This window comes from Tetrao urogallus (genome assembly GCF_951394365.1).
Source record: "Tetrao urogallus genome assembly, chromosome: 5".
Taxonomy (NCBI): domain Eukaryota; kingdom Metazoa; phylum Chordata; class Aves; order Galliformes; family Phasianidae; genus Tetrao; species Tetrao urogallus.
Window position 1 is genome coordinate 11476223 of NC_136818.1, and position 24522 is coordinate 11500744.

A 24522-nucleotide genomic window follows, 5' to 3' on the forward strand; every position below is an offset into this window, starting at 1 on the left:
TGTCAGTTTCTATATTGAGCAGTACCTAGGCTGATTTTAGGGGTAGTATGTAGACTGTGAAACATTATTTGTGGTGTCCACGTATGACAGATTCTCGATTAGAGGCATATTCATCTGATGTTAGTGCCTGTCATTAAAAATTCAGCACCTACCATCTCAAAAAATCTGTGAAGGTGAGGGCACATTTTTGTTTTTAGCAAGGAAATAGGCACAGCATTACTGCTGTCACTATGGTAACTCCTCCAGAATGGACTCACTGAAACACATTTCACCTGTGGCTAGAGGTAACAAATCAAATCAGAAAGTTGGAGCATCCTCCCACACAAGTGTAATGGAGAATGGACTTCATTTAGCCAACTAAATTATGCAACTCTAAGTTTAGCATGTGCTAGAAAGTGATCTTGTTCCTTAGTCTTCAGGATGAGAGGCTGAAACATCCTATCTAAGTAGTAGCCAAATTTCTTATACTGGTACTAAGAATTAACAACTCATTGATCTGCTGCATTTCAGGGGTACAGTCAGAACAAAATAATGCATTTTACACAGCCCCCTGCCAGCTACCCTTATCTATACTGCTCATTTCTTTCTAACTGTTCAAAAAAAAATCAGGCAGCTCCATTTTAAAAGCAAAAATAAGAGGAGAAAACAAGTATCTAAGCCCTGAAACACATATCTGCTTATTACTGGAAAATGTATCTCTCTGTGTATGCATTTTAAATGGTACAAAAGTTCACAAGATGCATTATCTACTGAATTTCTTTGGGCACTCTCTGTTGCCATCTCTGAAGCAGCAAGCATTGTGGCTGCTGTGGTATGTATTATACATATTTTTGTTAGAGACTCAACTGAATGGTCATATAAAAAACATGAAGCAAGAAAGGCAACAATAAAACCTGTAAGTCTTCTAAAACCCCCTCCCATCCCCAAAAGAATGCAAAAGTACTTGCACACTTAGCACCGCAGGTTTCAGACATTTAAGTCTCTTTTTCTATTCATAACTTTGAAAAGAATCTTTATGTGTACCAGTGAACAACAAAAGTGTGAAATACATCTATGTCCTTTAGATAAACAGCATGTGTAAGGAGGCACTGTTTGTAGATATAATCTCCCTGGTCTATCAGCTACATATGCCAAATCACTGAGGCTGTCATGGTCATTTACATGCAGTTGCTGAAAAAATCCCTACTGGGAAGAATTACATAAATGGAAAATGGAAATAGCTACAATTTGACCCAGCAAGAGCTGTCTTCTAATTTTGTCCTCTTTACTCTAGCTACCAGTGTTCTTGATTTTCACTTGTGATTCCCAGAGATGTAACTGATGTGCCCCAAAATCCCACACATGGATCTGTTCATGCCAGTAAATAACCCTAGTAAGAAGGTGTAGGAAAAACCTTCATAAAACAAACCTGAGTTAGCTGCTCATGGATGCAATGAATTATCACAGCTGACCATTTGCAGAGTTTGATGTTTCACTGTGCACTATTGTTGGGTCAAGAGGATTTAGCATTGTATTTTAATTCAGCAAGAGTTGTATGTGTTAATCACCATTAGAAATGTATCTACTTAGTAGTAACTTAGGTCCCTCTTGTCTGGTGCTGAACAGTGTTAGGGTTAGAGCCCCATAAGCCCTCTGATAGTTTCATACTAGCAGCATACAGTGCAAATACACAGGGACTTAAATGCTCTAAAAATGGGGAGCCCAAGATTTAGGGTTTTTTTTGTTTTCCACCATATGTAGGAGAACATAGACGCTGCTGGCTATGTGCAACTGGACTCTCCTACTCTGTGATATTTATCTATATATATTTAACTTCAACCTGTGTATATTTCCCCCCAAAATCTTCAGATGATTACTATAGGAGGGAAGAAGGACTATGTACCTTACCTTTAAACATACTGAAGCGGAAAACTTTGCTGAACTGGTATCCAGATCTGTCAAATTTGGGACTTAATGCTCTGACAGCCATTCTGCAGGCAGAAGCCCTGAAAAAATTCAGCAAGCTCATTAACACCTCAATTTGTTTGTAACAAGTTCCTCATCTAGGGAAGGGGATTTTCCTTACATCATTTGAAGATCTGGAGCTGTGCTTCTGCCCAGGGCCCTCAGGTGAGAGTAAATGAAACTTGCCACTTGCATGCTAGGATCCTTCAGCACAGCATCAGCTAATGTCATCAGGATTGGAAGACCTGGCTTAGTTTCAAGCAAAACCACTGCAGCTAACATTCGGATTCGAGGATGAATTTTGTGATTCAGGAAAATCTCAAGGGTAATAGCCTGGACCTGAAAATAATTGGTACTTTCAGACTTAATCTGTATTTGAACGTTTTGCTAATAACCTTTCATCACCAATGAATGATCTCTTAATCACTAGTACAGTAAAAATTTGTATTATTTAATTATTATGGCAACAATGTTCCTGGTTTCAGAGTTTGTTGGCTGGAAGGAGAATTATGGTAATACTGATTCCTAAGCAATCAAAGCCAAGGAACCTCACTGAATAACCTCTACATCAAATTTACTTTCCCTTGTTAAGCTGTAGCAAAAGATACCTGCAATATAACCAAGACAAAATCTAGATAAAAGTGATTTCAAGAACCCATCATATACCAGAGAAATAAATTCAGTGATCACCCATAAAGATTTGCCTTAACTCAAGCCATTTGATCTTCTGGAGCCTATTCTACTCGAATAACAAACAGTTTACTTCTGAAAATCTCTATACCATGTAGGTAATTTAAATTTGTAATGTTATGTGAGAAATGTAATTTTCACGGTACTACTTGTAACTAATGTGTTTGATCTGTACAGTATTTAGTATCGAGACTAATTTTTTATTGGAACCTTTCCAGCTTGCATGAGAGGAATTCAAATGTTTGACTGCAGCTTCAAACTGATTGGGGATGAAGTAACACCATTTTGGCACAATCCTCTGGACAATCCTGTTCTGCCTCTAACACCTACGCTTTTTAATATAAGGTATGATTGAGAAAGCTTTATGTATTTTTCTGCAGTAGCTTCTTTCTAAATGCAACTGCTTTTTTAAATTAAAGAATAGAAATGACAGGCCATGCATTAAGTCTGCTTAATGCAAATATAAGTGTGTAGCTAGCTGCAAACCAGGGATTAAACTGACTGTTTTTTGAACAATGCAAAATCCAGTCAAAGTCATTAACCTGCTCCAGATCAATTTTCTCTAAAGCAAATGCATAGAAAATGGAACTAAACAGCAGTCTGGGTCACATGTGGAAAGCTAGGCCAAAGGACAAGCAGAGATGCAGCATTGTTTTCGAACACCAGATCAGCTTTTCCCTTCCCCAGCAAATAACCTAATTCCTTGCTTGCTGTCTCTCCACCCTCCCACTCCCTCTTCCCCACCTACCTCCTGCACTCTAGTAAATTGTTTCTGTATTCTTTTGCTTAAAAGCATAAACCAGCACACTGCTGTCCATGGATCAATACGTGGAATCAAACTGGCAATCATATGCAAAATTAATACACTGAAAAAATTAGTACAGCAGAATAGTTAACAAAAGCTTTTAATTTTACTTTTCATGTTAAGAATGGTCTCACAAAAAATGTAACAGGGAAAAAGATTTAAGGTTTCCTTTTATAAGTGGCTTGCTTTAGGGTGAAAATGATTGTAAAGCGATGTCTGTGGTGGATGAGATTATGCCCATGTAACCATTGTATGTGATGTCTAATCATTACCTCATTCAGGGACAAAAGTCACATTTAGTAAATGCTTTGTTTATGACTTAAACCCACACAATGTCTGTAAATTTGTAATTAGGATGCAAACTTCCAGTATCTATTTTCAATAAGATCTGTCTTGAATTACGATTAGATGTGACACTCAGTATTAAGTGTCAATTTTCAGAAAACCTTGTTTTGTGGCTCTCTCACATACCAAAGTTGAAGTAGCACTAAACACATTTTGGTCAATAATTCAGCTTTCTGTCTAATGTCCTTGGAAAATAAAGGTTTGCAATGGAAACACTGGTTTGTCTTCAAAAATAGGATAATGAATCCTTTTAATAGGATTTCTGCCGCTTTCTGAAACACTATAGGTTAATGTCAAAATGAATAAAACATGACAGCTCAGGAATGATAAAAGATTTTAAAAAATGCACAATATTACAGCTATTTATGAAATAAACCCACTGTTTTCCTCTCTCCTTCTGTCATCGATTAGCTTCAATGTATTGACATCATAAGTGCAAAGGAAACAGCTTTGTTTTCTTACCATTTTTGGGTCTTTCATGCCTATGCTTTTCAGGGCCATCACAGCAGTTGCATGGACCTTGAGGGGCAGATCTGAGGCACCAGCTGCATAGCCGGGCAAAAATTTCTTGATGTGCTTGATGCTGGCTGGATGTCCTACATTTCCAAGGGCTTTCAAGGCCAGCAAGATTTCTTCTGTGTTAGATTTGCTCAATGCCTCTCCTGCAAAGCCATGGAGTAGCTGAAAAAAAGTCACACATTTGTTGAGTCCAATTCCAGTTCTTATCTACACTCCAATTGCAAGTATGTTTGAAATTTGACTTTGATAATTTCAGCTGGTTCAATATGCTTATTTCCATTTTTTTTCCCCAAATACTTTTTTTCCTCATGAACTGGACATTTTAGTCATGGAAGTATAGCCAAGAAAGTTGCTACGAAATGCTTCTTCATCACAGTACCTTAAAGTTATTGATAACATTTTTAAGGACAAAATTAATGGAGAGGACATAATTCCTACTTCCTTTGAGAGTGAGTTAAAAGTTGTTTGAATACCTCTGCCTATTGCTAGAAGATAGATGCAAAAACGTGTATATAGTTTAATCTTCCAGATCTTTAAAGAAGATTCCTTAGGATGTGGCAGGGGTGGTGTTCTTCAGTGTAGCTCTAACAACAACGTTTTAGTGTACAATAATAGCTGGGATCCTCATACACAACTGGATCACACTTGCACTTACAAGGTAAGATTAGAAATAGTTGTCTGTATGTTCTGATTATGGGAAAATAACTATATCCTAGCAGAAAGCTTTTGCAATGCAATGCAATTTAAAAAAAACAAAACAAAACAAAACAAAAAACAAAAATAAAAACCTCAAAAAACATCTCTATGAAAGAAGAACAAGATGTAGAAAATTTTAAACATGGTCCCTGTGCTTTAAAATATCACATTTGAGATTCAGAGGCAGTGCAGAAACAGTGCGTTTGATATCATTAATCTAATGAAATTGTGAAATGCGTTGAATAAACCTACACAATCATTCACTTTGGGAAAGAATTTCCACTTCCTGGCACAAGGTTTCTGAGATTTTATTAGCTCAAGAGAATTGGTGGCAATCATAACACAGGGTATGCACATAGGAACATCAGCCGTGTCTGTGTACCACAGGAAAAATTAATGGGAAACAGAATATTTTGGGAATGCCCTGCTCGTACTGAGTGTGGGGAACTTGTCAGTAACCAAGAGTGAGGACACCTATTTCCGTTTTCCTGGCCAGGGTGGACAACCACTGTAAACCATGATGTACATCTCTAGAATGCTGAAATAATATTTAATGTCTATTTAAACTGTTTTCAGGCATGTTGTCTAAAAGTAGTGCAGAATAGGAATGATATTCCTGTTGTTAAAACCTTACACTCTACATGGATAACTAGGCACTGCTTCTGGCTGAAAAATGTCGGGGCTACACAGCTTTGGACAAAACCCTGGGCTTTTGTGTCATTTAGTTGATATATCTGTTAAGCATCTATATTTAGCAGTATTTCAGAGTGGTGCTGTGGGACTTCATTAATAGTCAGCAATAAGGCAGAGATACTCAGAAAGTGCCATGAATTATATGCTGCTGCTTCTCACTCTCTTTCGTGTGTTAATCTAAAGATAAAAATGCTGTATTTAACCAACTGGGGTTCTTTTCCCCCAAGGAAACACTGCACTGAAGTGAAATAAGATTTCTGAATAAGGAAGAAAGTACTCAAGGCTTAATTTTTCTTTTAAATGATACATAAAAATCCGGTTACCTGGAGACATTCAGAGCAGGAGTCTGATGAAGAGCACTGTTTGTGGCACAGTGATGCATAGCTGAGGTGGCAAACCTTTCCGAGTACACTACTTGAGCGTGGACAATATTTTTTCACAATGAGCTGGGGATAAATTAATAGTTTGTTACCACCAATAGTGAAGAGTAACAACATCAGAAACTCTTTCTTCCAAATACAAGACGAGTGTTTTTAGATTTCCATATCTATGAATTTATAGTCAATTAGTGAATAGTGTTACGTTTGACAATGCAGTTGCAAGGTAATTCCAAGTAACTTCTGAAAGGCAGATCTGTTTCTTTTACAGTGTTTTAAATATAAAATTGGAATGGGCTATAATCCAAAGGGATAAAATCAGCCAGTTATGAAATGAGTGGATTATTAACTGGGCACACATTAGTCAGAAAAATGTTCTTCGTAGATGTATCTACGTAAGCCTCATCAATAGCTACAAACATTGCGATCAATTGTGGATGGACCTTAGTAGTTTGGGCTACCATGAAAATTTCATTTAAATCATGGAGATGGCAGGATGCAACAACATACTACCTCTTTGAGTGATAAAGCATAGCATTACCACACAGCTATGTGCAGGATGTCACAGCTTTTCAGCAGGCAAAAGTCTACACTGAGAATCACGGTCTTTACCTAGCTTAGACAGAGATAAAAACCTGCATTTGAGGGCAGAATTAGACATGGCAGAACAGGGAAAAATTGGAAAAATGACAAGACTTCTCTGATGTGGGCTCTATATTGGCATAATTCCCTTGACTTCCATAGATCTGCTCTGATTTATATTCATCCTGCTAGGTCAGTTAGGACAAATCCATGTTTATGACAAATATGTATTTCTTACTCCCTAGTCTTTGTAAACACTCCATGAGAGATCCAATCTGATGTAAATACAAAGCACATTTGAACAAATGAAGACTAGAAATCAGCTTACAACAACAACAACCTCTGTCACTGGAAAATATTTTACTCTCTTTTCTGTTTTATCCTGGATTAATTTTTGCCCTCTTGATTTGCATTCTCCTTCTCCTCAGACACTCAGGAAATGAACTCCTTTCAACCTCACTAGAGGATACAAAACCTTTCTATTTTCAAAGCCCTTGCAATCTTGTCAAAGGAATAAATATAGCAGATGCTAAAATCAGTGTGATTTGAGAGTGCTTAAAGAATCCTACTGTAGCTTCTTCCACCACGTCTTGAGTAGGTGAGCTTGAGTGGAAAGCCATAAGCACTGTCTGAGCCATTTCCCAGTTGGTGAGCTCTTGCCTTTCCATTTTATGCCTCAAGAATCTCAGTGAACGGTGACTGCCTGCTGCAGGAAGTAAATCCAAAATGTAGCGCCTGGAATGGGAAAAGCAATTTTCCAGATTTACATTTGAACACAATCATTCCAGATGGCCTCCAACAAACTTTCCCAGCAGAAGAATAACCACTTTTATTCTTTGTACCTGTACGCTGGCCGACTTGAGAATTGTTTCCATATCGACTCATAATTCTCCTCATTTGCAGCACGGAAGAGGTGCATAAGCTTGAGGGCTTTTGCTGGTGCATCACTGGGAAGCTGTTCATATGTAGTCTCTACTAAATCTTGCAGGCTTTCCTCTATCTACGGGAAGATTCAACTGCATTAAACTTAAATTTTTTCCCACATTTACTGACTCTCCAGCCAAAATTCTCCCTGTGGCTAAGCTTTACCTGGCTTCCAACATCTTGTATTTTGAATAAGTGGACAGGAAGCTGAAGCAATTCACTGCCAAACTGGTACTGAAGTGATCCACGTTTCTGGAATTCTTTTGGTGGAACTTCTGCCACTTGCTTTTGCACGTCAATCAATACAAGTTTCTGCCTGAAATAGAGGAAACCGGAGAGATAACCTCTGAAGATGTTGAGTAGCAATCCTAAAGAACACATTGTTTCTGCCTCTCAGCACTGCCATGCAGCTGTTTCTTTTTTTTTTTTTTTTCTTTTTTCTTTTTTTTTCTTTTTTTCTTTTTTCCAGAATGGTTATATTATTGAGGGGTAAAGTTATTTACAAGCTGATGAATTAGTATAAAGTGCTCAAAACTTCTCTGAGAAAGTGTGCTCTTACTCAACAGGGCTCAGATCAGTGCCAGCTTTTGCCTTCCTTAGGGAATAACATGGCCTGAGAATTGGAGGAAAATGTGTGAGGTGAGAAGCTGTGGCCTGAACAAGATCATAAGAATTGTGTGTTGAGGCTTAATGAGTAAATAGATTAAAATGACAGATGAGAAAGATTTTCTCTAATTATAATTCAATTCAAACCTTTTAAGAAGTTCATAAAAATTTTCACATATCTGTGCTTCCTAGAAACTTCAAAACAAATTAAAAATGGATACAAGAAGAAATATTAGTCTTTTTATTTGCACTCTTCCAATTCTCTCTTCACTTTGCCTGGAAAGTTGAATGCCCTGGAGATCACAGAAGATAAAAGGTTCTCATGAAGTTTCTAATTGGATTTCCTACTTGAGGAGAGCCAGATGCATTCAGGATTACTTTTTAGAGAAATAACCAAGTTTCTGGAAATTTTTCAGACAACCATAAATTTTTCCTTAATTAAGAATAATTCTGATGAGAGAATATCTTTGTAAACAGTTCCTATCTGTGCTGAATTTTCAACTAAATACTTGTGTCCTATCACACCAATTATGTTTAAAATAGGTCATTTAGGACACAATAATGATGTTAAGCATTTGTATTTAACAACTGAAAATATTCCAAAAGCAATATTTTTGTACTATGCAGTATTTAAAAATCTCTAGAAATTTATCTTGTTTATTTTAGAATCTCTACAATGTTCTTCTGTATCATTTCTATCCACTCCTGCCATATGGATTACAGAGAACTGCTGTCGAAAATATTAGAGAACCATTTTGCAGACAAGCCACTAGAATTTGAATAGAAATCACTACAGAATCAGCAGATATTTTTTTCTCTCTTGAAATTTACACAATATTGCTAAATGGGCATTTGGATTAGAAAGCACAATGTCAGGTACATATTGACAGAATTAACTCCCCCTTCAAAAGCTTGATGAATCTGTTATGTCTTGATCTTCACTGTTTTGGGAAGAGATACATCTTCATAGAATAGATGGGAAAATGTCAGACACTGAAGGAAAGAGCAAATGAATACTAAAGATGGGCTTAAAATGGTGCTGAAGAGTCTTCTGCTGAAGTGGGCAAAAAAATCAGCTCCAAGCATTTTAAATCCTTGATGCTCGACTAATTATTTCTCTCTTTACTTATTTTAAACAGAGTGCATTCCAAAATTGACTTTTGAAAACCTACGTGACAAATCGATATTGTCTGAGCTACCTTATATTTGGCTCTTTCTGGTAGGCAGTACAAGAAAGCCAGACAAAAGGTAGAAGAGTAAAGGTACTACCCTTTCTGGGGGTTCAGTACCTGAAGAAGAATAGGATGACAGTCTATGCAGGCTTACAGAATGAACTTAAATCAATAAAATCAAACATCGAGAATCTAGGGCCTTGAGCTAAAAATTAGCAGAGGTTTCAATTTCAGACAACAAAATTTTTCTCATTTTTCCTCAAACCTGTTCAAAAACTATACAAAATTTGCTGTGGAAAAGCAAATACATATTACATTTCATGTTCTCAATCTTTTTGCAATAAAATACAATTTCCTATCAATAAATATTTTTGATGAAAATTTTGCAAGCTGCCACAGTACTTAAGAAGTATTTCAGAATCCAAAGTCCTATCTAGCTTTCTTGTGAACTAGTCTCCAGGGTCTCTTACTGCATTATTATTTTCTAGGGAACTCTGTTTCAGTGAATAACTGTCTTTCAAAGTATTTTACTACAAATATATTAGTTCACAGTTTTTCAGATGGAATTACATTTGTTTTGGCTTTTATGACATAAATCAAATATCCCTGAGAAATAAAATAGTCAAACTCTGCCAAGTTTAGCTAACAAAATCTGGATAGTGATGTGCATGTTTCAGATTTACAACGAAGAGTGAAGGTTGTTTTTATGAACTGTTCGGGGTTTCATGTAATTAAATATTGGCAAACAATAGGACATAGAAGTAAAGGTTTTATTTCAGTTATGGAGTTTGACCAGATTACTGAGATGCTGAGTTAGCTACTGAATTAAAGGTATATATACAATACCTTGCTTCTATCATAGCATTTCCTCCTGTAATCTCATTGAAAGGTGCAAACTGGTGGATTTCCTCGACATTAGCTTGTGTGATTACAGCTTCATTACGAGTGTATTTAATTTTGTAATTATACGTAGCAGTTGCCCGGGAATTCTTGTTTCTCTTTATAACAAACAAACAAAGAACAAACAAAACAACATCAAAAACGATAAAGAATATAGAAAGTCATTTACCTTCTAAATTGTATGCCTAGAAGCTATTACATCATCACCCATTTCAACCCACTTAGTTTCCACTGCTGTTTTGCTCGGTGACAACTCAGTGCCTGCATACTTCCATGGGAGAGGTCAGGCACACTGCCTGGATCATTCATTTTTACCACTAAGAAGTGTTAGCTGCTTTCTTTCCTTTCCCAAATGTAAGTCAGTCACTATTCCCTTGGGAAAGAGACATATTTTCTGAGCAGAGCAGTGGAAAAAGCTACGCAATTTCTTACATTTCTTACAAAGAGAGAATTATAATAAGGTACAGAAGTACCTATCTTGAATAGTAGAAACTGTACACTATGCTTAGTTGTTTTTGTTTTTTTTTTTCCCCCTAACAGAAGAGGTAAATTAACTCATGCTGATAATTAATGGCTTCCAAGCCAGCCGGCTGAACTCAGTTGAATTATGCCGATAGTACACAAAAATCTGTAGCATGGACCTCTGCTGCCTTGTGGATTTCATTTTCGTACTGAAAAAAAGTCAGTTACTAGATGGAACAGATCTGATATCTTCTCTCAGTCTAGGTATTAGAAAGCAGATGTCAAATTGCCCTCTGTATAAAAATATAAAATACGTAAACAAAATACCGGTCTAAGTTACCTGCTGACAGGTCTGACATGGCTGAGTGTATGCTGAACCTATGACCACTTGGACTTTCTCTTCACAACTGTTCAGATCCTTGGATTTGGTCACATAGACTAGGTTTGCTTTCTTGTTTTCCTGAATTGCATATGTTGTATTACAAATACCTCCGATCCCAGCCTGTCAAAAATAAGATTGTGATCAGAGAAGTTTACCCTTTCACAAAGTTCCACCAATTCCTCACACAAACTCTCTTGCTTAACTCAGAATTTTCACAATTCCTAATAGAAATGCATACTTTTTTTATGCATTGTAGGTTCCAGAAGAAAAATTGGGATGACCTATAATTTCATTTCTTTTTTTATATGCGCACGTTTCCAGTAAGCCAAATCAGGACTTCCTTGAGAGAACTAAAACACATGAGAGTTTTCCTGAGATGAGATTTGGAGCCTCAGAAAAGATAGGTAGCAATTTCCAGTTAGAGCCGTTGATTATGAAATATGATTTGAGGAATATTAATAAAAAGTGTCAGAATAATGTGATCATTCGGAATAAAAATCTCAACAGCAAAGTATTTTAAAGATAGAGATGACATTCTTCCCTTAAAATTTGCTTTTATAGACAGTTTATAAATGCCTATGGAACAGGCCTTGGAATATCAGATCATCTGTCACAATATGAAGAGCAAGAATTAAAAAGAATTTCAGGATAGCAGAGATTTGATTGTAGATTTTCTTGAGTTTGCACTTTTAGTTCAGACTTTCAATAATATTTCAAGCATATATATTTATAAGAGCTCTTAAATCACCTCAGTCAGAGCAGAGGTTTTGGAGAGGAAAATATTTGATTGCATTTTAGAAGGAAGGGTTATTTTCATGATTTTTTTATTGTTATTGATAACTTAGGGACTCCAGAGAGCGGCTCAGGGCTATGTCAGAACAGCAAAATGGTCACGTGCCGGTTGCAAGGCAAGACATACCCACTCTATCTTTAATTTAGCAACATTCCTGAAAAACAAGTGGCTTTAGGAAAGGCTAGGACACAGAGTCAATCTTTCCGAAAGGCTTGAGCTCTGCAAAAACAAGTGTGGGGTTTCTCTGCAGACTGTAAGCTGAAGTAGAGAGATATAACTTTTAACGAGAAGTGCAGCCCACAGATCTTGGTGAGATGAATTAAGACTCATGTATTACAGGACTTCTAGGGCAGCACAGGTACATTTGCCCTACACACTGTAGGCTGTGAAGTGGAATTGTCCAGTGTAGTCCTTTAAACCAGTCTGCAACTTATATTTAGGGACTAATAATGTTTCTCTTCCTTTCCAGTGTGACTTGAGATTGTCAAGTGAGGGTGCCAATGCTCATTAACCACTTGCTGTTCAAGAAAAACAAAGAACATTTGGAAACTATTTTAGGAAGTGAACTCACATATACTGTTCAGCTATGAGAGAAGGACGTACTGCTACTCAAATTAAAAATAATGAAGATGTAAAACTAGATATGGGAAAATAGCACTGCAGAATATGCAACATAATGACTCATTTTTTTAATGTGCAACAAGACTTGTGAAGATATTAAGTCATGTACCTCATTTTCCAGAAAAAAAACTCTATCCATACGAAGATACATTTTTTAAAAAGTTAGCTATTCTAGTCTGCATTTTCAATAAGGACAACATGAGAGGATAGTAATTTCAAGCTTTCTGCTCATCGCTGAATCACATGAAGTCTAATCAATGTAAATATGGTTTTAGAAAAACTAAACACATTGCAATTTTTATAGTGAACAGCAATATCAGATGGTTTACCTTGACTAAGATATAAAAACCTGAAAAAGAGTGGAAATTCCAACAGTGTACTAACTGAAGCTTTCAAAGCTATTATAGTAATATCATAGTGCGTATACTGTTTTCCTCCTAATAGAGGAGCTAGAAGAGATTAAAGTATATATGATTGGTTAAAAAGTCAAATAACTGTTATTTTAGCTTGAATTTTGCATTGTATGTTTAATACTGTATTCAAATTTTATGTATGCTTCAGCTTTCAAAGTAATAAACTTCCGGAATCACAAGATAGATTTTCTAATATTCTAATGCTGCAAATGCATTTACTGAAATACTTTCATCAAGCAGATTAAAAATCTGCTCTTCTGTTGTCCTGTTTAGCTACAGCTCCATCTCATCAAATACTGTTCCATGAGAATAACCTAATGCTGATTACCTAAGCTTAGATGTTTCCTCTTACAGAAGTTTACCCCTGAATTTAGAAAATAAAATTGAAGAATCTGGTATTTTATCTATTCATACAGCAATCACAATGGCTAAGACAAAATTCTCACCTCCTGTAAACTGTATGAATGCTGCATCTTCTTCATACTGAGCTCCAGCATATTGAGAATCCCTCTGTAGATGTTCAGACCATCATCCGAGACAGAATCAGGAGCCATAAGGTTTCCAATGTGGCCATTGCTATACTCAAACTTGATGGGATTACTAAGTTGCCCTGTCAGTGCCTGAGTCAGTTTGAGTGATCGAGAGAATGAGCTTGTAGGCCAGATGCCATTGTACTCTGCTGCTTCAATTGAGTGAATCTAGAACAAAAGGGTAAATATAGTTCATTTTTCATTGAGTTTTTTTGCCAATCCATGTAAGCAGCTGAAGTTTTACTTGCTTCAAAAATACACTTTTAAATAACATAAAGGCTCTACAAATGGAAAACCTGAGGTTGTCATTAGAGTAACTGATATAAACATACATATTTCCATATTTAAAAGGATGTAGAAGAGTGTAAGTTAAATAACTGTTAAATTTCCAAATTCATGACACTCTACTTTTTTGCAGAGATAATCCATATTGCCAAAGGTCAACTTGTATGAAGAAATAAGCCAGACAAGCAGGTTCCTACTCAAAGTAGTACAGAAGATCTGCAGGAAATTGCAGGAAAAAGTTAATGTTGCATAAAGCATCATTAACTTCTGTTGTGAACTCTGTCATCTCTCTCGGTGGGGTCACAGAGCACAGACAGCAGTCAGAAACTAGTAACAACATGGCTGGTGGGCCAGCCAGATAGTCATAATTAGAGCAGTGGAGAGCAGATTACAAAAATTTTCCTTCCTTACATGTTTTGCAGTGACAAATGCAGAGACGAAGGCTCAGGCACTGGCCCCATCCCTGCTCCACACTTCATGCTCTAGCCTCAACCTGCGGCACATCCAGGCAAGTAGAAAGCTGTACTAAACTGTGCATAACTCAAATGATTTCTGCCCTGTGGGAACAGGGCATGTTTAGCTTAGTGTCTCAGAGGACCCTTCCCTCCTATATGTTTTGACAATTTAAAGAGACTTTTCTCTGACACCTTAGGCAGGCAATGTGATGCAAGCCATGGATTAATTTCTCAGAAAGCCACACAAACTAAATCTTCATACAGTAAGTCACTGGAGACTGCACTTTCATATTTATTTTTGTTATTGTTGGTGGAGATCACTGCCAAATCCAGTAACTGAAGCTTACAGAGGAGGCTGTTATGGAGTAAATCCCTCATGTTGCCTCTTGGACATGCTTCTGGCATATTGCATTCGGGCAGATTTGGGACTGCTCTGCAGGGTCAGTGCAAGGTAGTTTTTCCCAGCCCTCAGGGCCCAAGCAGGCCTTATGCTGTCTACTTGGTTTTGAACACAGCTGGCAATTCTTACTTGTGCGTTTGTGATGAAAAAATTGTCAGCTGGGACCAGGTACCACAGCTTTTTACTTGGGCTAAATGAGAACTAGTAGGCTAAAGATGAAAAATTAATTCCCTGAACTGTCCCTCCTAACAGTCTAATTTAAATATAACAGCAGCAAAGTAAACTTCTCTGGGAGCAGAAGAGAATAAAATATATTGTTACCTTTCACTTAGAACTTGCCCCAAAATCTTTTGATTTTTTTTCCTTTTCTTCCCCAAAAGTATTCAGATTTGAAACAAATATTTTTGTTTCAAAAGTTTACTAGGGCAGGTGAAGCATTGTTGAAAGGTTTTAGGGAGCAGGAGTCAATTTTGGGAGAAGACTCAGCATTTTGAGAATCATTTTAACAGGCATGATGGAGGACAGGGGGCAAAGATAAAAATTCTGTCCCCGCTGTGGCAAGGACAATCTTTTCTACTCACCAGTACAGATTTGTGACTTTTATTTCCTTGTGTTTTTTGAAAAAAAAAAAAAAAAAAAAAAAATCCAGCCATTTGCAAAGGTCATGGAAAAGCAATGTGTCCTGTCTAGCTCTATTATAATTTGAACTTATAGAAATACCTAGTCTCAGAAGGCTAATGCAGGCTGAAAGGCTACAGAATTTACAGGCATTTATCAGACATTCACCAGTCTTTTTAATCTGCATTTTTTCAATTTGCCAAATAAAAGCTTTTAAAAAGATCATTTTTCTTCCACATGCATAGAAGACTGAGTTTGTGTAAAGCAATTGAGGGGTGCTTTTCAATATATTCATTAGAAACGCATATAGGCTTCTGTTAAAGGCAAAAACATTTTTCACATAATCAGAACTCTTAGTAATTACTCAGCATGCAATAAAAATATACAATTGAGGATGACAAAGGATGTCATCTGGGACCCTGCAGAAAAAGAAGCCACCAGATTACATTAATTATGCTAAATATTGAATCACATCCAGCTACTGTCGTATGTTTTATTGCCTTTCGTTTGCTGGCTATGAAATCAGTTGATTAAATAATCCTAGGTTGTACAGTTTGGAACAATTGGATTGATCCAATAACAAATTATTGTGCATTTCAAATTACATTCCATTGTCTCCCTAGCCACAAAGCAGAAGAAATCCTTCAAGCCCAAGGATGGCTTGAGCTGAGAATTACCTGGCAAAGTGCAAATAGAATTTAGAGCACTGATTAAAAAAACAGTAGTGTTAGTTACATTCTGCCTGAGTAAGCACAACATATGATGAAACTTAATTACTTCCCAAAAGCTTAAAAAAACTGAACAAACTGGTATCAAGAGAATTCTACCTTTCAAATTGAATAAATTTTCTTACCCTAATAAGACAAAGTTTTGGTCCAATACCACTAATTTCCACTTTACTTCTTATCCTTATTCCAGCTCTTGCAAGTCCTTTCTCTGGAATTCCACTGAGAAGCATGCTTTCATGATTGTATATATAAACCTTATTTTCACCAAAATCAGGTTCTGCAAAGAAATGTTTTTCATAAAACATTATAGAGAACATATTAAAATACCTGTATTAGAATATGTAGAACAAAAATGATAAATTCGTTCATTTTTATATTGCACCTGAAGAAAATTAGCTGCTGTAAAATTGTATTAAACATTGATATACTTTTCAGATTCTATTTTGAATTTCACTCATTATAATTATAGTGGCTGATACGAAAATTACTTACGGTAATTAAGATGCTGGCTCCCTGAAAGAGAAGGAAGGAAAAAGAAGCAATAAATGACAAAGCAAAAATAATCCCAAATGTTAATGTATTTTAGTATAAAAGGCTGTATATCATCTTGTGCATATGGCATAAGTCTTTCCAATTAACTTCACTTGCAGTTCAACACGTACCCCAAAGTATCTTTTACTAAATAACTTCTGTAAGCAAATTATACTGAGATTCTGAAACAGTCTCCTGAAACTATCATATAAAGTTTATTAAAACAGATCAGTTACTTACCCACCAGGGTTAAAACCAGGGCTAATATTAAGCCCCTCATGGTGGGGATAAAGTAGAATTGAACATGCTGATTTCCCTTTTATAAAGGCATGTGCTATCACATGTCCCTTTTGGCATGTTGGTTTGACAAATAAATGCATTTTAGAATGGGTACTGATCAATCAAAAAGTAAACATTTCTGAGGGCGTAGATGCTGACAACTTCAAATCACCCCATGATTTCAACTTTCTATGTGAAATAGAAATTTTGCTTTTGAAATATCTTGCTTTCTACTTTTTTTCAGTTTCCGTATGTGTAGCCATACAGTAAAACTATCATTAAAATATAAACTTAAATAATATTAGTACCTTAGTAATAACACAATTAACTGAGCTTTTCTCTAGTTGTATCTTTTTTGTCCTAATAATTCTGGCTTGCTAGCAAGTCAAAATCACAGCTTTGCAAATACTCATTGCTTTGCCACATCACAACTCTGCTTTTAGAGAATTTGTAATTGATTTTACATACTTAAGATTGAGATAGCCCTAACCTCATAGTCAGTGCAATGAGAAGTCTTTCCATGCTTTTCTTCAGGGTTCTCTTTGCATGCATTTCTTCCTGCCCACACTTGGGAAGCGTGATCTCCACATTAGTTTCTGGCTACTGGTCAAAGCAGCCAGTACTGGTCAAAGAATGTTCTGTGACAACAGGAGAGAAATTAATTTCTGCATTTGTGAAAATAAAGCAATAAAACAGCAGTTACAGTTCCAGAAGGATCTCAGGAAGGTGGAAGCCTCACACTCTTCTCAGAGACTTCTCAGGGGGCTTTTGCTGCTGGGGAAAACGCACCCAGAATTTCCCACTTCTAATATTTAGACCAATCCTTAGCAAAACTAATTCAGGAGCAAGTTCACTCTCTGACTTCAGTTATACATATTGCTTTTAAATGCTTAACATTTACTTGGAATTTAAGCTTGTCTTTTGCTCAAATGATAAATTAAATATCACACATAGCCCACCTGGATGCAAGGGGCTATTGAAGAGGGCAGGAAGGATAGTTCAGAAATGTGTATCTGGTATTTTCTCGAGGCTGTGAAAAGTATAATATCTGTACCAGCAATGCACATTGCAGGCAGCTAAACTCTATCCTCCAGGAAGAGAGCAAGGCTTTCTTTGTTGTTGCTATTTATCAGAAAGGAGAAGGGTGAAATCAGAGCTCAGATCCTGAGGCTTCCACCATCAAGACCTGAGAATACACTTACCATGGGCCCCATCCAACAGTCTCTTAACAGAATTACTTCATTTATTTGGAGTGATTCCACCTGATTAAGGAATAATGCAGTTCATTACTGCAGTGCCAGCACACCTGAGCTGGGTTTATGGTGGAAGGTGACAGGGCTGCACTGGGCTCCTGATTGGCCAGAACCTGCTGGTGGGAGCAGTCATCAGTGGAATGAGGGCTGCCTCAACTGGGGTCTTTGCTATCCATACCTCCAAAAATCCTGAGAGTTTCTGTGCAGCAGTTCTCTTCCATGAGGGGAACGACATCTATCTGGATGAGTAGTCAGGTCTTCCATGGAATGGAATGTGTGTCTAATAAAATATTGAAAAATATATGATAAACATATGAACTGTTACCAGAGATTAATAATTGGTGCATTTGTTCTCTGTGGGTTTGGATGGTGAAAAATTAAATGCAGATGGCTTTTCCACTATATTTTCCTTCAGGGTACTAACTAACAGCCTTGATTCTCAGTGGGTGAGAAACAGTGAGATGCACAGTGCTTGCAGGCCCTATGAAATCCATCAGCATATCTTGGCTGACATAAATGCACCATCAAACCTAGTCAGAAATGCCTTAGAACCAGCCATGCTGCTGGAAGGAAATGCAGCACAGCATTGCAGTGTTGTCAGTGGCAGCATGTCCTGCTTCCTGCCTCGCTGTCCTGCTTCTCAGTGCTACCCACCGCACTGCTGCTTGGCCCCTGCGCAGCACTGGGCTGGCACATTATAAAGCAAAGAAATGATGTAAAGGAGGCTATTAATCTGATTTTATTAACACCATATTGAAATAATGACTCAGGGACAAGCGTACATTTAATATGGAGCTATAACATTTTTCAGTTTTTTAATAAAAAGCTTTTTAATTAAGATATAACTTGAATAGATTTGTTCTAGATGGATACTGAAAATACCACATTTCTTTTAATGGAAGCTATTGAAGGAGACTAAGCTTGCAATCAGCATGTAGACACCCGATTGCCAGACAGTTAGCTAAAATAATATTGTGCAGGCTACTGTGTTTATATCTGCAATGTCTTCTTCCTTTTGAATAGCCCCTTTCTACCTACCTTTTAGTACTTAGGGTTAGGAGAAAATGGACTCAAAATTGTTGTGTCCATTATTACTTTAAGGGGACAACCTAATAAATTCAGTAAGTGGAGAAGACACAGCTAGCATCATCCGAGGGTCACAGCACTGGGCTCTAATCCTTTTTCAAAAGGAGACACAACCTTCCAGCTGGTTCTGAAAGAATAAAGAGGCCATCTATCACTTCAAGAAAAAGGATCAAAGGAGGAAAGGTGAGAGCCACACTTTTTAAAGCCAATATGTTTTATTACACGTTCCACATATTGTGATAGTGAGAAATGAAATAATAAATAAATAAATAAATAAAATGCCATTAAGCTGGCCTCCCACAAGCAAATTCTGTGTCTAATTTAGCTAAAGAGGAAGAAACTTTAATATGGTCACATGCTTTATACAAAACCTGCATTTTATTTTTTAGCTATAAACAATGAAGAAAATAAATTCTCAAAGAGTGAAGGGAAATATCTTGTGATTTTTATTTATTTATTTTTTTTAAAGAAAATGTATACAACACCGAGCATTAGACAGAGCATGATGTCTGTATGAGGGCTGCAATAAGATGAGGTGGGCTGCAATAAGATGATGTAGGCTGCTTTGAATTTACAGGGCACTTGCACCAGAAATGAAACATGAATACAGCCTAATTAACCTGATTAGAGCTATTGCTTCTACACTGCAATTGTCTTTACATAACACATTCTGCTTGGATAACAGAGTCTTATTATCTGCTGTTGTACTGCTGCCGATAGCTCTGCTCTCTCCTTGTTCTGTATTCATGTAGCTGAATTATGGTGCAGACATGCCATTTCCATCCTGCTAATATATAACCTACTGACAAAGCAGGGATTAGCAAAACAGCTCCCAAGCAACCATAGCAGGTTAAAATAGACATAATCAGTTGCTAAGCTAAGTGATTTTTACTCCTCAGTTTCTCTCATTTCTACACATGAAGAAATCTTACATAAAATATGAAAAAAAATTCCCACCTCTTTCAAATTTAACATTCATTCCTTGATTTTATTTTACTTTTTCATAATATTCAGGATTTGCTACTGTCGCATAGCCTCCAAGATAATGCTTGATATTCTCTCTGGAGACTTTGGACAGTGTCTAATGAATAAGAATGTGTTCTGGGCTGGGCTAAATTGCCATATGCTGATTCAAGTACTTTCACAAAGGGATTTTATTACACTACCTTGCTTTAAAAGGTGCTTTATTTTTTTTGTTGGTGTTTTTTTGTGTGAGTTTTTTTTTTTTTTTTTTTTTTAACTTCCATGACTTTTACCAGAAAGAAACCAACAGGCCTAATTCCCTGCTGTTATCCCAGTTTGATGCTGGCACACCACCAGTGGAGTGATAACTTTGGGAATCAGAGATGATGTTTGCAAAATGAGAAGCAGAAATGCTATTTGTATTTTGTCTAGTTGTTGGAGTTTTAAAGATGCAGTGGATCTAGATCTATAAAAAAATCTGTAAATTATTTTTTATGTACAATTTTTTCATTAATATATGCTGTTAGACCCAAGCTATGCTTTTGTGCATTTCAATGAACTTGTCAGTTCATTGAAATGCACAACTCAGGAATGGTTCTTCATGTCTAGCCTGGATTTACCTGTCATTTACACAACAAAGAATGAAAGTGAGAAAAAGAGGAAGCGTGGAATCAAACTATGGTGTTCTCAACCTGAAAACAAACTGTTTTAATACAACATAGTTTAACTAAGATGTTCAAAAGGTTTTATTTTCATTCAAACACAGAAAACAGATTCTGAAGCCTAACAGCCCACTGTCATTGCTATCATCATTGGCTTAACAACTGCATACTGATAAAGTGGCTACAGGATTCTTTCCCTCCCTTTCTGTATATACCATTTCCTAAGTCATTCAGTAGCATTAAATGTCAGACCACTTGTCATCTGAGATTTGAGTCACAGCATATCTGAGGACTGGTGTTTGCTATGTAATTCTATTGCAGTAGAAGATAACTTCTCCAAGTTTATCTTAACCCTAATTTAGATTTCACGGTCACACAATGATTACCTTCCATGGCATTGGTACAAATGAGAAATCGGGTAGCCCTGAAATTTAGCCTCATCATGTCTTCACCTCAGTCATTTGAGGCATGAAATGGTGACTGCATAAACTGAACACCAGAGATCTCTGTGCACTGCAATGAGTGTTCTCCTATAGGCTGAGGTACTGATTGCAATTGTGCTTGGTTAGAGCAACCATGACAAATACCTTTTCCAGAGGGAAAAAGTACCTCTGGAATCTTTACTTCAATGTACTGTCTATATAAAAGGTCACTACTAGGTAAGGGAGACCCAGACTATCCTGTGTTCCTTAGGGTGGATTGCAGGAAGATGGAGCTTAACCTGGCCTAGCAGTGACTTGCAGCAACTCTTTTGCAGGAAGTTCTGTGAGCCATAGACAGATTGTCACTTCAGAAAAAGGCCCGTTATCCTCTGCAATCTTTTATGAGGAACCTCTTCTGTTCTCCGAAGCATATGACCTGAGGCATTTTTGGGAGTCTTAGGAAGAAGAAAATATCAAGCCATTCTGTTTCTTTAAACCAAGCCAATTATATTAGGGCTGCTACAAGAAAGGAAGTGGGTTTATTATTTTCAAGAGCTGTACCAGTACATAGTGAATTCTGAAAATTATTACTTACTTTGTGATTCTACCCCATATGTACATAATTATTTAGGAAAAAAAGTAAAGGGGAAATGTTCTTAGGTGTAATGATGACTATTTTTCTGTTTTTCAGACCTGCACATTAGTGACATATTCCCACATACCACAGGGCTGCTACAAGAATATGATGGATCTGGATCATCATTTTCTAGTGTTAAGAGTGTCAGGTAAGTTTATGATGTCAGGAGGAAACTCAATAAGAACTTAGTCTCTGTACAGAATATAGGAATGTGATACCATAGGTTCAAAGCACAGGGTCACTGTGACATTAGGTCATGGGTCAGATAAGATAAGCAGTGTATTGTTCCCAAGGAAGGAGCAGATAACACTTTGCCAGTTCAAATAACAGGCATTGGCTTTGGTCTCACATTGAAAAAAAAACCGAAAAACACAGAGCAAAATCACCTACCAGTATTTGATTGGTGACTGACTCCCGAAGATTACAGAGTCTATCCTTACAAAGGGTCTAAATATACAAACAATAACAATATAGTTTTGAATTTAAGTTAATGAGAAAGTTAATTCAGTAATAAAATGAGCACCATATGGTTTATTACTTTGAAAGAAAAGTTGCTATATTATTATTCCCTGTATAGCATATATTAATCATAATTCTGTTTTCTGTAGAAGGCTGTTAAAACACTAAATGGAACACTGATGTTCTGATCTCCTTATCAAGCAAGTATGGACCCTCAAAAGTACTGTTTACCTATTTCCTATAAACATCCCTATTGCTAAACAAACCAGCCTATATCAAGGGGATGAACCAACACTTAGACACACCTTGGACAAGACTGAAGAATTCAATTCTTCTTTCCAATATAAACAATGAAAACTGAACAAGATCCTACATCCAGGAGATGTGGGATCCTGTCACTGATTTGGGTCTGCCATTTTTAGCTGGCTGGTGCCTTATGCTCTTAAACAATTGCATTTTTACCATTCCTGCAGAAAATTTCTTACAAATATGACTGGGCACAAATATAATTTATTGTGATAAAGACCACCTTTTGCAGCAACAGGCATTTAACGTGGTCAGAATGCTACAAATGCTGTTTTCCAGCAAGGTATGTGCAGCTTTAATGATTATATAGGTGCTCAAACTCTGTTTTCAAAGCTTTTTAGTCTGAATACAGGCAACAGTTACAGATTCTGACTGGCTGGCTGCGCTTTCCACTCCACAATGAAGATTTTCACTGAATTTAGCTGGAGCTACTACACACTGACACAAATTTACTCTTAGAGCAATGTCTGTAACTTAAGTGCAAATGTTCAAGGAGTAAAATTGTTCTCAACTGGAGTAAGGTTTGAAAAATCTGCATTATCATAGGTTCGTCTCAGACTGTTTTTGTAAGTTCTTTTAAGATTTTATGTCAGAAACCATTCAGTTTCTTAAATGTTCAATAAATATTTGTGTATGTGTTTACAGTAATTCTCAAATTCACTTCCTTTTGATAATCTTACTAATTAAAGAGAACACTAGGAAGATTATTACTTTTCTTGGTGTATCATTTAATTCTCAAGAAATTCTTGCACTGATCACTCAACAATGTTGGCTTAAAATCTAATAATTTTTTAATTCTTCAGAAAAGGCAAGGGAATAAAGTCATATAGAGATATTCCATGGATGTTTTCTGCAGTTATGGTTAGCTTTTCTTTATCATCTAGCAATTCATTTGTGATTCGTTCATTCACAGGCCGAGTTTCTTCTGTGATAAACTTAAGCAGCTCAGTCACATTACATTGAATTAGCTCAGTTTACCCCAACATTAATAACTACTCTCCAATGCAGTTTCCTGTGATTGCCATCTCACATATAATTAAAACAGAACTGACTATTAACACAACCAAAAGCCTTAAACAGACTGTACATACAAAGCTCAAATCCTTTTGTCAGTGAGACTATCACCTATAAGCATCAAAGATTTTTAAAAATCTGGCCATGTTTAGGTTCTAGAGAAAGCTCTTGGTTTTTCTGTAGTAGCAGCATTTCAAGTCATTGTTCTAATGGATTATAGTAGTGCTGTTGTTGAACTTGGAGTCTAAAGAAACTACCATTTTAGGTAGAAGTGTTGGTACTAAATAATTCAGAGTGTTTCTGGAAGGTAGCATCCCTGTAACCTTTCAGCTCTCCTCACCAACCAATCTACAAAGGAATGTTGCCAGGAGAGGCTATGGAGGAGCGTGGGAAGAGTTTGGCTTCCAGGCATAAAAGTAACTGCTGATAACAACAAAGGGAAATTAAAATATGAGACATACAGCTGTAAAAGAAAATATGCTCTACATGAAAGCACATCAGCAGCTCCATCCGTAAATTTCCACTTACCCAACACATTGGGAACCATATAGGAAAAGATAAAAGGCAGCAACAGCAGTACATGTACCACGACTTAGGCAATGTCTGAAGAGAGAGAAACAAATGCTCTGTTTTAATGAACCATGGAAAAGAAACTGATCTCAGAGTACAGTTGAAAAGCCAGGCCGGTCACCTGGGAAACAAGAAAAAAGGGAAAACAAGCAAATAGGCTATCAGCTCAAGCCTCACAAAGCATTCACGAAATAAAACTACCATAAACTCGCAAGTTAGTGGTTAATAGGCTCTGAAATTATAAAACTGTCTACAGTATATGTGGAACCACAGGTACATGGGCCTATCTGAACATCGAAGAAGGTAATTATTGAAGCACAGGGATCAAAGTATATAAAAAGAGCATTAAAGGTATTTCTAGAGACATTGCTCTGTCTTCAAGCAGCAGTTCAGATACGGG

The 24522-nt window shown here is 36.8% G+C and overlaps 1 protein-coding gene across 1 annotated transcript in view; it reads right to left on the reverse strand.

The window, feature by feature from the left end:
- Window positions 1-16751, reverse strand: part of LOC306946187 (vitellogenin-1) — a gene marked incomplete at both ends in the record, with an annotated part of 41375 nt that extends 24624 nt beyond the window's left edge. The window contains 13 exons of the mRNA XM_079535160.1: window positions 1888-1985; window positions 2066-2283; window positions 4247-4465; window positions 6016-6138; window positions 7221-7386; window positions 7494-7651; window positions 7741-7891; window positions 10200-10351; window positions 11056-11217; window positions 13371-13622; window positions 16066-16217; window positions 16433-16453; window positions 16712-16751. Of these exons, the coding sequence (XP_079391286.1) occupies window positions 1888-1985; window positions 2066-2283; window positions 4247-4465; window positions 6016-6138; window positions 7221-7386; window positions 7494-7651; window positions 7741-7891; window positions 10200-10351; window positions 11056-11217; window positions 13371-13622; window positions 16066-16217; window positions 16433-16453; window positions 16712-16751 (1912 nt within the window). The remainder of the gene's footprint in view (window positions 1-1887; window positions 1986-2065; window positions 2284-4246; window positions 4466-6015; window positions 6139-7220; window positions 7387-7493; window positions 7652-7740; window positions 7892-10199; window positions 10352-11055; window positions 11218-13370; window positions 13623-16065; window positions 16218-16432; window positions 16454-16711) is intronic.
- Window positions 16752-24522: the final 7771 nt, after the last annotated feature.